Below are 14,534 nucleotides of genomic sequence, written 5' to 3' on the forward strand. Positions count from 1 at the left end.
AAGCCTAATGTATTAATTGTGAAGAGTTTTAATCACAAAGGCATGACAAAGCCTGCTTGGCTGGGGAATAAGAATCATGTACAGAAAGATTAGGGCTTCCCATGCAGGGCTAGTAGAAAAGAACCCTCTTGCCAATGCAGGAGACATAAGAGACACGGGTTCGATCCCCGGGTTGGGAAGATCCCCTCGAGAAGGGCATGGCAACCCATTCCAGTTATTCTTGCCTGAAGAAATCCATGGATAGAGGATCCTGGGGTGCTACAGTCCATAGCGTCACCAGGAGTTAGACACGACTGAAGCAACTTAGCACATACACATAGAAAGACTAAAGAACCACACTGTTTGATCAAACCATCCATTAAAATGAGGAAAATTCTATATTTAAACTAGGTTATCTGGGTGTCTGCTGTATTCCTCCACTTCAGTTTGGTCCAAGAGAATCCATCACATCTCATCTAATCATTCTTCTGACCCCAAAAATGTGACCACTTCCTATCTACCTGCCCATACTATCAAAGAAAGATATTCTTACTTCTGATCCCTTCTACTAACTCTTGGAATAAAATTTTGACATCCTTGACCTCCAGTAGCCCTGGTGGTTTCTTGGAATTGGCTGTAGAATCTTTGGAATACAGTGTCTCATGAAGAGTTTGTGATATGTTACCTGCGATGCCCATCCACTTCAAAGATTGTGCTGTGATCTGGTACATACAATTTTCCCATGTAATTTTGTGGAACAAACTCATTCCCAGAGAAATGATTTGGTTTGGGGAGTGTGAGTTGGAAAAGAACAAGTAGGAGGGAAAAAGAGCAATTAAGTTCCACCACCCCTAGTATTTGGAATAGGAAATGGCACCCCACTCCAGTATTCTTGCCTGGGAAATCCCATGGACAGAGGAGCCTGGCAGGCTACAGTCCATGGGGTTGAAAAAGAATCAGACACAACTTAACGACTAAATACCAGCAAACAAACCTCAGTATCAGAGGAATCTTCATGGCTGTTACATTTTTAAGACCATGCCATTCGCTTGTCAACAGAGAAACACAATACGTAGGACTAATCTTCTTTTGTCATAAGATTAACTTTTCCTTTTTCTTGATAAATATCTCTGGAATGGAAGGATAGATTTTACTGTCCCCTGCCCTACGTCATCAGGTCTCATGATAGGCAGAAAATGTTGTATTTCACAGCTGTTCAATTTTCAGAAAATGTGACCTTGATGAATATTAGATGAAAGCAACTGGAATTTTAGGTGCATTTCAAAGGAGGAAATGCTGATAAGCCTTCTCATTTCCATGCAAGAGAGAGAGAGAGAGGCTTCCATTTAGCCTTTTTTGGGGGGGTGGGGGTGGGGGTGGGGAGGGCAGTGTGTGTGATTAATTTTTCTTCCAGGTTTTAAAGTTCCATAGAGAAATTGCAGGATGTTTTCTGCTTGGTGACACGGAAGGGTTTTTAAATCCAAATAATGCTGGGAATATTTAAGGGCATGCTTATTTGGCAAAGGAGAGAACTCTGTGAGCAATCAAAACAGGGCTTGGCAACCCTTTGCCTGGCATGGATTTGTGTTGCTTGGATGAACCGAGGCTGATCAAATCACTGCATCCAGCAGCTGCTGGTTAAGGCGCTCTCTGGTATCTTGCTCTGTATGGTGTTTATTAAAAAGGCTGGCTATGTTTAGCAGGGCATGGCGGCCAGAGGAATTAGTGAAGTTCAGGATACAGAGCCATATAGCTTATATTTCAAGTCAGGTGTGCTTTACAAAGTAGAAAAGACCTTTCTGGAGCCCAGCAGATCCATCAGTAAGTCTCACTGCTTCTTTATTGGAGTGTAGTTGATTTACAGTGCTGTGTTAGTTTTAGTTGTACAGCAAAGTGATGAAGTTATACATATACCTATTCTTTTTCAGATTCATTTCCCATATAGGTTATTATGCAGTATTGAGTAGAGTTCTCTGAGCTATACAGTAGGTCCTTGGTCTTACTTGTTCTGTTATTTTATTGTATTAATCATGTTTTAAATTTTCTGTATTTTATGATGGAAATGGTACTGATAATTCTCTATTCTTTTATTCATCTCCTTGCCCTCCGTTCCCCTGCCCCAAGCCTGTATCATGTATGTCTGCATGGCTCAGATATGCCTTAGTTTCCTCCTTTCCCCCTTGGGCATCTTCTTACTTTAATTCATCCTGCGCTTTGTTGTCTAATACATTGGTAAAATGCTTCACAGTTTAGTTTTCACACATACCATTTAATTTAACCCATAAGAACCTTCTTCAACTCTCTCCCACCTCATTCAAGGGTAAAACTTCAGCCTGCTGACATTTGAGGTCTCTGACTTCCATTCACAGCCATCTTTGGCTGCTCTTCTTCAGGTCTCTTCCATGTCCATTAAATCTGCCTCCCCCCTGCATAAGACTGGCATATTCCTGACGACTGAGTTTTCACTCTTAAAATTCTCCACAACTCTGTTGCTTGCTCACCATCTCCTAAAAGTGTTTCCCAGGTGGCTCAGTGGTAAAGAATCTGCCTGCCAATGCAGGAGATGCAGGAGACTCTGGCTCGATCCCTGCGTCAGAAAGATCCCCTTGAGGAGGAAATGGCAACCCACTCCAGTATTCTTGCCTGGAGAATCCATGGACAGAGGAGCCTGGCTGTAGCTCATGGGTCACAAAAAGTCTGACACGACTGAGCATGCATGCTTGCATCTCTTAAAAAAAAATCTGCATTTTCCAGAATTTTTTTTTTCAGATAAGCCCTCTTCATACTGGTGTAAGACTTCTCTTAGAAATGTCAAGATTTTCAAGATTCTAGAATCAACTCATTTACCAAAGACTTTATTGTCTCAGGCCCTTTGCTAGGAATTTCCAGACAAAGTGAAGTGAAAGTCGCTCAGTTGTGTCTGACTCTTTGTGACCCCATGAACTGTAGCCCACCAGCCTCCTCTGTTCATGGAATGCTCCAGACAAGAATACTGGAGTGGGTCGTCATTTCCTTCTCCAGGGCGTCTTCCTGACCCAGGGATCGAACCTGGGTCTCGTGCATTGCAGGCAGCTTCTCAGATGGTAAAGAGTCTGCTTGCAATGCGGCAGACCCTGGTTCAATCCCTGGGTTGGGAAAATCCCTTGGAGAAGGAAATGGCAACCCACTCCAGTACTTGTGCCTGGAAAATCCCATGAACCAAGGAGTCGGGTAGGTAACAGTCCATGGGGTCACAAACACTCGGACACGAGCGAGTGACTTCACTTCACTCTTTACCAATAGCACCACCTGGGAAGTTAAGAATTTCCACGTGTATTTTTTTACTTGAGCCTCTCAACAGCCCTTTAAGGTAGATGTTATCATCTTCAATTTCCAGATGATGGAACTGAGGCTCAGACAGCTTAATTAGCTTGCCTGGACCCATATGGCTCCTGTAAGGCAGAGCTGAAAATGAAACACTGATTTCCTTCCTCTTAAGCCAGTGTTTTTTCCACTGTTTCCAGTGTACCACACTGTTTACATGGTTACTATGGTTGTTTTTACTGGTTTGGTGCTTATTATTGAATTAAATTTGTTCTATCATGCCAGTGTAGCTAGTTAGATAAGGTATCTCTTATTTCTTTGATGGTTTCTAATGCCTACTACAGGCCTCTGGAAAGAGGAAATACACAATGAATGGAAGTTGATTTTCACTCGATCAATTTATTTGCCAAAATACGCAGATCTTTGCCTTTGAGACATTTTGCAGTTATTTCTGGGAGAAATTTCAATCAGAGTCCCATTGACTGGCAGGCATGGGAGCAAATGTCTGGCATGTACAAGCAGTCAGAATGACTGGTAATCAAGTCACTGACCAAAACCAGGTCAGCCAGTTCCTCTGCAATGTTCTCCCACCCTCTGAAACCGTGTGACCTGGCATCCCAAGAATTTCCTCTGTATGGATCATCCAGAGTCCTTTGCGAGTGTCCTTTGTGGTGACCCTGGGCAGCTATATATTTACTCATTTCATAATATTAATTAAAAGTTTAGTGGTCATTGCTATCTCTAAAAGGATTGTTTAATGTCATTGGGGTGCCAGGTGCCATACCAAACCTAGTGTGAAATGCCCTTCTGTGGTGACCACTGTGGGCTTTCTGATTCCACAGGTGTCTGGGTCCTGCAAGCTGTCGGTCATACCATGACAATGGAAAGTCCGACCCTGGGTCAGCTGGCTAGTTAGCTGTTTTCTCTGGGTGTGGGCCGGCGTATGTTTGTTGTGAATCAACCCATGAAACAGCTAGTTAGTATTTTTTTAATGTTTCTCTTGACAGCCCTTGTTTATTGAAACTTTCTACAGGTAAACGATGGAGAAACTGCTCCATATTATCCCCCCTAGTCCCCTAATTGAAAAATTAGGCAATTAAGTTTCTAAAAGGTAAGAAAAAAGTCAGTATAGGGAATGAAATCCTGGATATGAAGCTTCCAGTCTTTTCCTCTTTCAGAGCAGGAAATGCCCTCCAAGGGTCCGATGAGAGGGATAATCTCCATTCAGAGAAGCAGGACTTGTGGGTGCCTCAGGCAGAGAGCAGATGACTGCTACCTGCCTGACAGAGTGGAGCAGTCACCCACAGACTGCCGGGGTTTGCGTCCCAGCTCTGCCACATCCTAGCTCTGGGATCTGGGAAAGTAACTTAGCCTCTATGTATTGTGCTTTGTTGTTGTTCAGTCACTCAGTCGTGTCCGACTCTTTACGACCCCGTGGACTGCAGCATGCCAGGCCTCGCTGTCCTTCACCATCTCCCGGAGTTTGCTCAAACTCATGTCCATTGAGTCGGTGATGCCATCCATCCATCTTGTCCTCTGTTGTCCCCTTGTCCTCCTGCCTTCAGTCTTTCCCAGTGTTGTGCTGTGCTCATCCATAAATAGGAGTTAGAATGGTGCTTCCCTCGCAAGGCTGTTATGAGTATTAAATGAGCTAATACAGCCCTCCCTCCCAATCTGCGGGTTCCAGTTAGCATCCTCAGATTCAGGCAACCACAGATCCAACCAGGCGATACCAAGGGCTGACTATAAACGGCATTTTATATAAGGGTCCTGAGCATCTGTGGATTTTGGTATCAGCTGAGGTCCTGGAATCAGTCTCCTCAGATACTGAGGGGTGACTCTCTATATAAAGCATATTGACCAGCATCTGGCACTCAGTAAGTGCTGTGTGTAAGTTTAAAAAAAGGAAAAGAAGAAAGCAAAAACAAGCAAACAACAACAACAGAAAACCCTCCTCTCTTTTCAATACCATCAGCCCCACACCTCTGACCATCTTCCCAATCTTCTCTTTTATCACAATTATATTTAGCCTTTAAACAGCGCTGACGTTTCTGAGAGGTCGTTTGAACAGAAATCTTAGTTAAAATCTGAAACGTTCCCGTCACATTCCCCAATAGCCAATCTCTAGGGCCAGTTTCTGGTCCCCAAAGTCTGACATACCCCAGTATGGAGAGAAGGAGCGATGAGAAATTGGAGTATATTCTACAGAAACACTGGAAACACTGGAAACACTGGTAGGAATATAATTCTATTATATTTACAAATGTGCATTTAAAGTGAGTTGATTTACTGAGTCATTTCTCCTTCTTCAGCTACCACCACACAACCAAAGCGAAGAGGCCACTTCTCTCGGTGCCCCAAACAGTACAAGCATTACTGCATTAAAGGGAGATGTCGCTTCGTGGTGGCCGAGCAGACGCCTTCCTGCGTGTAAGTGGAGCATGAAGCCTAAAAGCCAAGGGGTACAGACTGGTGCTGGCTTGGGATGGGGGGTGGTGACAGGAGTGGAAAGTCTGAGCTAACCCAGCCATCTGTCAGGTTACAGTTCTCCCTGGTCCTACCCACCCCACCCCACCCCCACTTGTTTAGGGGCAGTGACTTACGGAGAAACTGACGCACACTTCTTCCTGAAATCTGAGCATGTGAGAGTCCAGATCGCCTTCGGGGGGGCCCATTTTCCTCTGCTGTCTTGAGCAAGCAAAACTGTTTCTGTCTAATGTTAAGGATGCTTTTTAGCTCAAATAAACTCTGGTGTGGTTCAAACTCGAACACATTCTTCTGGCATTTGTTAGGTGGTTCATTGTGAATGTAAATATGAAGGAAATTTCTGCCAAATTCAAAGCTACTTTTACAGGTGTCAATTAAGTGCATGGAAATCAGTCCTATTTTTAGAGATTCATAAAGCCTGTTTAGTACATCAGGGAACTAGGAGGAGAGTTCTCTTTCCAACTCTTGGTAGACTGAGTTCAAGTTTAATTTTACTCAGGCACAAACAAATTTTTTGCATATCTTAAATATTTATTTTCTGCTAAAGATGTCTTGCTAAAGTGCTGAGACCTTACCTCATAGAGGAACAAGGTGATTTTTTTTTTAAGTATAATTTTGACCTAAAGTTCATAGAATATTTATGTTCTTCTGTGTAGTTTCCCCAGTATTCTTTTTTTCTCCCCTACAAGTATCTCAGGACAGTGATTCCAAGCCCCCTGATATAGTGGAAAATTGAAGTGCTGTGGACTTCTTCAAAGTTTGATTATAATTTAATTTAATTAAAAAAACAATATACATAGGTAATACTTAGAGGGGAATAAGAAAAAAGCCTAATGTAAGGAAAGAAGGAAAATGTGCTTACATGTGTTGGGAAAGATAGAGCTGATTTTTAAAAATTTCATTTGATTGCTTACTTGGGCTTCCCTTGTGGCCCAGCTGGTAAAGAATGTGCCTGCAATGCGGGAGACCTGGGTTCGATCCCTGGGTTGGGAAGATCCTCTGGAGAAGGGAAAGGCTACACACTCCAGTATTCTGGCCTGGAGAATTCTATGGACTCTATAGTACATGGGGTCGCAAAGAGTCAGACACGACTGAGCGACTTTCACTTCACTTGGGAGAATATAATGAATTTTTAAAAGATTAATGCCTCTTAACCCAGTACTTTTCTCTTACTGGTCCCTATGTCTGTACATGTATTGTTCTTTAATATCGCTGCCTACTAGAATGAAAACCACAGGTGTAATCTACCTGCCTGGTCTTCCCAGGTGGCTCAGTGGTATAGAATCTACCTGCAATGCAGGAGACCTGGGTTGGGAAGATCCCCTAGAGGAGGAAATGGCAACCCACTCCAGTATTCTTGCCTGGAAAATTCCATGGACAGGGGAGCCTGGCAGCCTATGGGTTACAAAGAGTTGGGCATGGCTTAGCAACTAAACAACAACAAAATTACCCAACCTGTCTCCCTCAGTCAGAGGTTAAAACCCATTTCCTCCAGAGCTCCTCTGATGCTGCCCAAACTTTCTTTTTTGGTTGTTTTATTTTGTTTTTCTTTTATTAGGATTATATTGAATTTACAAACTAATTCAGGGAGAGCTGACATCTTTATATGTAAAAGAAGTCACAGTTATACTTTGAACCATAATTGTCTCTTCTTACTTGTTTCCAGAATATTCATAGCTTCTCAGCAGATTATCTGATCTCTAGTCTCCTCATCTAGTATCATCTTAAGACACTCCTCTCACTGACCTTTTTCGTCTTTTTCGTTATATATATACATATGTTTTCACTGAAGTATAGTTGAATGGCTTGACTTTCCAGCCATATCTCTCACCACATTCTCAAATGTTCTTACGAAATCCTACATTCCTTTGCAGGGTTTGTTAGATGAGCTATTCTCATAGTCTGGAAAGTTTGTTCTTATTGAAGCTTTAAGATACAGCTCAAACATCAGCTCCTCCTGGATCCCTGCATTGACTTGAGTTGGATGTCCTTCCTCGGTGATCTAGTCACATTTCCGTGAAAAGCTCTTTCCCCCTGGAGTATCACTGTTGGTTTCTCTCAACCTCCTTTCTGTGACTGTGAGCTCCTAGAAAGCAGGGATGATGGCTTATTCCTTTTCATATTCCAGTGCCAAGCACAGTGCCTAGCATTTACTAGGTGCTCAAGAAGTGTCTGATGAATAAATGAACAAGTCCCTCTGTCACAGTTCATCTAGTGCTGTGCCTGCGTGCATGCTAAGTCGCTTCAGTCGTGTCCCACTCTGTGAGACCCTATAGATTGCAGTCTGCCAGGCTCCTCTGTCCATGGGATTCTCCCAGCAAGAATACTGAGTGGGGTTGCCATTTTCTTTTCCAGGGGATCTTCCTGACCCAGGGATCGAAATGGTGTCTCTTATGTCTCCTGTATTGGCAGACGGGTTCTTTACCACTGGGGGCTTTCCTGGTGGCTCAGACAGTAAAGAGGAAAAGAATTTGCCTGCAATGCAAGAGATCCGGGTTTGACCTAGTGCTGTGCTGAATGTCAAATCCAAGGCCTTAATCTGAACCAGGAACACCTTCTTAGTGGTGAAATGGTACAAAACCAAGGAGGGCAGTGGGGTGGTGGGGAGGAAGAACACTGGAGTCTTTGGAGTAAAACACACCTAAGATTTTGTTTCAACCAACTATGAGCAGTGTTAACAATGAGTTGGTTACCTTTCCTAGGTGTTTAATTATCTATAAAAGAAGATAATAATATCCTTCTTTCAAGTACTGAAAACTAAGCAAAATAATACATCAAGCAAAAATATTTATTGTGGTACCCAGCACAGAGTAAATGTTCCATAAATGTACTATTGAAATGAATGGGAGCTATTCAACCTAGGCTTGATCTTTTAGGTGATTTGGTGTAGCACAGATTCAGGCAAAACTGTCTTGCCACTGGCGATTATGCCATCTTGGAAAACCAGAAATTTCTCCTTTTGCTTGGAATCATAGGAGTTTGTAGACTCCTGTCTTTATATAAAAAACCAAAGTGTGTGTTTCAAATAACTCAATCCCTTCTTAGTGTTCTCAGTATTTTTTTTTTGGAATGGGGAATATTTGTTTCCAGATACGTAACTTTTATTTTAGATGGCACAGCTCACTTGTTATTGTTTAGTCATTAAGTCATGTCCGATTCTTTGCCACCCTATGGACTGTAGCCAGCCAGGCTCCTCTGTCCATGGGATTTCCTAGACAAGAATATTGGAATGGATTGCCATTTCCTTCTCCAGGGGATCTTCCCAACCCTGGGACTGAACCCTCGAACCCAAGTCTCTTGCAGGAGACAGGTGAATTCTTTACCCCTGAGCCACCTTGGAAGCCCAATGGCTCATCCGGTAAAGAATCTGCTTGCCAGGCAGGAGCCTCAGGAGATGAGGGTTTGATCCCTGGGCAGTGTTACATATGGTTGGACAACTTGGGATCCAGACTTCCTGAGTTGGAATCCTAGCCCCCACTCACCTACTTTCTCTGTATCTCAATTTCTCCAACTTCCAAAAGGGGTTAATAATACTACATCAAAGATTGTTATAAAGATCAATTGAGTTAATACTTATAAAGTTCTTACAATAGTGCCTAGTGATTATTTCAGAATAGAGATCCTAGACCTCAAGGGTCATAGCATCTTTAAATGTTATTTTTAATTTTAATTTATGAGATGTTTATTAAATAAAAATTCACTCATTTGCTTAGCATTTATTAAACATTTGCTGGCATCTTTCACCCTTTTCCTTTCCCACTGAGATGAGCATTAGCTGATACATTATTAATTAGATGAGCAATGAAATAACATGAGTCATTGTAACTAGCTGTGTAAGGGTTTGACCTTCTACATAGCTTCGCTGGGTTATAACTTATAGGAAAGACTGCTTACTGAGAAATTCATTTAAAGCATGGGTGAATAACTGAACCCAGAGCTTATAATTAGGAAAATATTCTAAAAGAGTAGCAAGTAATTGCCATGTACTTTATGAGCAAAGTTATTGTTTAAAAATGCCGTATTTAGTAAATTTGTTAGAGAAACATTTCAGCTAATTAGAAGAGACTGTATTTTTAGATTTTAATTATAATGTTAAAAAAAAAAAATTAAAACCTCCCTCCCACACTTACAATTAAAAGTGATTTTTCCCCCAGTTCCAGTTCTATGTGCAAGAGATTTTTGATATTTCAGATATTTCTAAGCTCTCTTCCTGTTATTTTGACCTTGCCATGAAGAGCCTAGCTATCTTGCAGGAAGCAATTTTCCCTCGTACATCCTGGGGTCATTTTGCAATAGATGGCCTTAGGTGGGTTTTTTTCTCCTTGGCTTGCATTGAGCCTCATCTTTCAACTGATGGCTGTGACCGGGCTGGTGTTTTGTTTTTTTTTTTTAATCATTGTAGCAGCTACAATATCATCAGTCAGGGACCTCCTTACTTGAGAAATAAGGCTTTGTGGGAACTAACTGCCTTGGCTTTTTATCAGACATAAACTCTAGAGTGGTCTGACAATATATACCTTCTCAAACAAAAACAAAAAATGAAATTGTACAGACATCTTTTTAAGAAGCAGAGCTTCATCTTTCGGAGGTTTAAATAATTACATATACAACCAGTATCTCTTTGTGTTTGCAATGAGTCTGAGGAGAAAAATAGAGAAGACATTTGTTAGCCAAAAGTACTGATGTTCATTTTGGTTTTCGAATATATTCAGACAAACTTCTTATGCATCCTTTAGGCATCTGACACAAGTCAGGGACTGCAAAGGACAGTCCCCAAATTACTGAATTTTAGGTGGCTGAGTGCTGCTTGGAAAAGTCTTGGCTTGGTCAAATGGCTCTGTAACTGTAACTTCAGACAGGGGGCATCTGCTAAGTTGAGGTCAACTCAGGACTGTATTGATGAAGTTGATGAGAGAATGAGAGGGGAATTGGGGTATTTGGAGAGCTTGCTGACTTCTGATTACTGCACTTTACCATGACCATGCAGCAAAGGGGCCTTTAGAGAGTAGAGGGAAAGGTGGGATTTCCCGATGACTCAGAAGGTAAAGAATCTGCCTGCAATGCAGTAGGCACAGGTTTGATCCTTGGGTGGGGAAGATCCCCTGGAGGAGGAAATGGCAACCCACACCAGTATTCTTGCCTGAAAAATCCTATGGGCAGAGGAGCCTGTTGGGCTACAGTCCATGGCATCCCCAAAGAGTCAGACATGACCAAGCTACTAAGCACACAGGGAATGGTGCACAGATCTGAAACTGTGGCTTTAGAGGGTCAGATAAAGGAACTGGAGAGGACATCTATTGTGTTTTGAGGGGATGCAGCTGGGGAGGTGGTGAATGGAAGAGACTTACCTAATCTGTGACTCCTGCAAACATTAGAACCAGAACTGATGTGTGGAAGATCAAAAGAGAGGCCAGGGGGTGGGGGAAGGTGTGTGGAGAGAAATCCTATAAAATAACATTTACGGAACTTTTTGTACATTCCATGTTTGATCATATAAAACCATATATTTTAAATATAATTTATAATGGGAGAACTCAGGCACACTGAAACTCTTTGTATCACCCTCTGATGAAATGGGAAATCCTGGGGATTTTTGAATTCCTTGTCCAGGGATATTTAAGCACTTGAGAGTGCTGTATAGGGGATTTTATCACCCCCTCCCTTTCAAACTCAGAATCTAAAATTTGAAGGTAGATTTTAGTGTTACCCTCCCCGTTTATTTATCTTAGACATATTGTTAATGATGTTCAAAGGATGACAGGTTTTCAGCAAAGAATGAAATTTCTCATGAACACAGTGATTGTACAGCTTAAACACATTTTTTTAAAGGAATTGTACCTTTTGTTAATTCCAAGCAATGAAAAAAGTGTTAATTTCTTCAGCAAAGAAATAGTAGAGAATCTTAAAATTCTTTTACTTTTTGACCTTGTTGCCCTGTTTTTGTTCTATTTTTATAGCTGTGATGAAGGCTATGCTGGGGCCAGATGTGAGAGAGTTGACTTGTTTTACCTAAGAGGAGACAGAGGGCAGATTTTGGTGATTTGTTTGATAGCAGTTATGGTAATTTTTATCATTTTGGTGGTCAGTATCTGCACATGCTGTCAGTAAGTATTTTTAAATTTAATTTTAAGAAAGTCTAAAAACTTTTATCTTTCCTTTCCTATCTTCTTTCCTTCCTTGTCTCCTTCCTGCTTTTTCTCTTTCCCCTTTTTTCTTGATTTAAATTACTTTTTACAGTTGACCATCATTTATTCTGAAGCATTTAATAAACACATGACATGATTTTTGTCATTTTTCTAAGCATAATTATTATAATTAAAATAAAATTTATGTAAATCCTCTGAGAAAGAGGAAGTGGGCAAAATGGATGAAGGCAACCCAAACGTATAAACTTCTAGTTATAAGATAAACAGGTCATGGGATGTAATGTACACATAGTGATTATAGTTAATAATACAGTCTTGAATATTTGAAAGTTTCTTAGAGAGGAGATCTGGAAAGTTCTCATCACAAGAATGAAAAATTTTGTAAGTGTGGAGATGGATATTAAATACTAAACTTATTGCAGTGATCATTTTCAATATAAACAAATATCAAATCATACCTGAAATGAATAAAATGTTATACATCAATTATATATCAATTTAAAAAGTCAGTTTTGTTGTTCAGTTGCCAAGTCGTGTCCAACTCTCTGCAACCCCATGAACTGCAGCAAGCCAGGCCTCCCGGTCCTTCACTATCTCCTTGAGTTTGAGCTGTCGTCCCCTTCTCCTCCTTCCTTCAATCTTTCCCAGCATCAGAGTCTTTTCCAGTGAATCAGCTCTTTACATCATGTGGCCAAAGGATTGGAGCTTCAGCTTCAGCATCAGTCCTTCCAATGAATATTCACGATTGATTTCCTTTGGATTGACAGGTTTAATCTCCTTGTAGTCCAAGGAAATTAAAAAAAGTCAATTATTTAGCCCTAGAGTCCATCACGTTTTATGTAAGTTTGTTAATAGTTTAAACAATACTTTTCTTAAACTAGACCGTGACACAAAAACTTTGAAAGATAGAAACAAAAGTATTCTTTTCTTAGTCACATTAAAAAAATGAATTTTATTTACAAAAGATGCCTGCATTGTTTCTCCTGTCTTTATTTTTCATTATATATCTCAACTTTATTAATCAAGAAAATCCTTGTTTTTTCTCTGAGACAGAATGCCTTAGTACAATGCTTTAGTTTTGGAAACTCATCAAAGTTTTTATCAGGCCAGGACTCCCACACGGCATACTAAAAAAGCATTTTCTTAAAATGCTACGTTCATGTCTTGAGAAGCCTCCTAAACTGTACTTTGAACTGTGGTTCTCATTACAGGAGGGTGTTACATGATTCCTTTCTTTACAGCATTCTTGGTAGAAAAGCATTAACACAACTACCAGCTGTCTAGAGAGATTTTTGTCCCAGCTGTGCTATCAAACACTTTTGAGAACTTGGACGAACTTCTTAATCTCTTTAAACTTTAATTTTATTTTCTGTAAAATGAGAGGATTAAACTCTCATTTACAAATAATCTGTAGGATTCCTTCTAACTATAAAATTGAAAGATATTTGTAACATTTTACTTCCTTTATGGCAAAAAGGAATTTTAGAATGCCAAGTTTGGGGCAGACCTGGGAAATGCTCTATTTTATTGCATTCATTTTGTATCATATTTTAAGAAAACTGGACTGCACTACAGAATATCTAATACATTTCTTAATTAATTTATCTAGAAAGTTAATTAACATATTCAGAGATTACCCTCATTCTCTTGGTTTTATGTCAGTTTCCATTTTATACTATCTTTTATTTACATACTAAATAATGCTTATCAGTCTATCTTGTAAAATGACTTGGCCTGAAAAGTTTTCTTGTGCTCTATCCACAAGTACTATATTCCTCCTGTGTAGCTATAACTACATTCTCTCTGTACTTTTGTTATTGTAGCTATTTGAGCCTAGAAAAAGGGAGAACCTAATTTTTTTTTAATGAACCTGTACATTTTTACCGGTCTGGAAATAAGATCATAGGCTTTCTTGATGTTTAATTTTGTGACTCCATTAACTAAAAGGGCCATGCTAATTTCTAACACTTTGTTTTCCAAGTCCTCTTAGGAAACGTCGGAAAAGAAGAAAGAAGGAAGAAGAAATGGAAACTCTGGGTAAAGATATAACTCCTATAAATGATGATATTCAAGAGACTAGTATTGCTTAGTGGTAAGTATGATAAACTTAGTAGATGGGGAGCTCTTCAGGTGACATTTGCCTGGTGAAGTGGGGTTTAATTGCATCCAGTAAATCATTGATTGGAATTTGATTATGTTGAAAAACATCTAAAAATAAATTGACATTTTTTTCATAGAATCTGAAGCCAAATAAAAGACTTTATCATGTCTTTCTTTTGCATGGTACCACAGAGATAGAATATAGACTTTTACACAGTTTTTCTGATGCATTTAGATCAGTCTGGTTTCTAGTTCTGCGTGGTTGTGGTGGTTATTTTATATTCTTATAAAATAGTACAAGATATTTGATATAGTTTTCATCTGGGGACACAAGTAAGAAAAATTTTAGTTTAGACATCTCGCATTGAAAGGAAATAACCAAAGCAGTATTTTAATAATAACCACATTTACGGAGCATTTACCACATTCCGAGCGCTGTTCAAGGCTCTTTTAAATGTTCCATCATTTGAGATCCCAGCAGAAATCACAAATTCTCTCAGATGATCCAACAAAGACATT

General features: G+C 40.2%; 1 protein-coding gene and 1 long non-coding RNA gene across 5 annotated transcripts in view; both read left to right on the forward strand.

Annotated features, from left to right (window-relative positions):
- BTC (betacellulin) overlaps positions 1-14,534 on the forward strand; it is a 49,747-nt gene that overhangs the window by 31,286 nt on the left and 3,927 nt on the right. For 2 of the 4 annotated variants that reach the window (XM_081498053.1, XM_081498132.1), the window contains exons 3-5: positions 5,595-5,712; positions 11,727-11,873; positions 13,897-14,007. In XM_081498053.1, coding sequence (XP_081354179.1) covers positions 5,595-5,712; positions 11,727-11,873; positions 13,897-14,005 — 374 coding nt within the window. In that variant the 3' untranslated portion in view covers positions 14,006-14,007. Of the gene's footprint in view, positions 1-1,697; positions 1,801-5,399; positions 5,517-5,594; positions 5,713-11,726; positions 11,874-13,896; positions 14,008-14,534 lie in introns of those variants that run through there. The other 2 variants (XM_081498216.1, XM_081498309.1) reach the window with 2 other exon arrangements.
- Positions 1,919-5,207, forward strand: LOC145509535 (uncharacterized). Its single transcript, XR_014056168.1, has 2 exons — positions 1,919-2,653; positions 3,194-5,207. It is a non-coding gene; the product is annotated as an uncharacterized LOC145509535 (long non-coding RNA).

Source organism: Giraffa tippelskirchi, chromosome 1 (genome assembly GCF_054371585.1).
Source record: "Giraffa tippelskirchi isolate mGirTip1 chromosome 1, T2T-mGirTip1v1.2.pri, whole genome shotgun sequence".
In the NCBI taxonomy this organism is placed as follows: domain Eukaryota; kingdom Metazoa; phylum Chordata; class Mammalia; order Artiodactyla; family Giraffidae; genus Giraffa; species Giraffa tippelskirchi.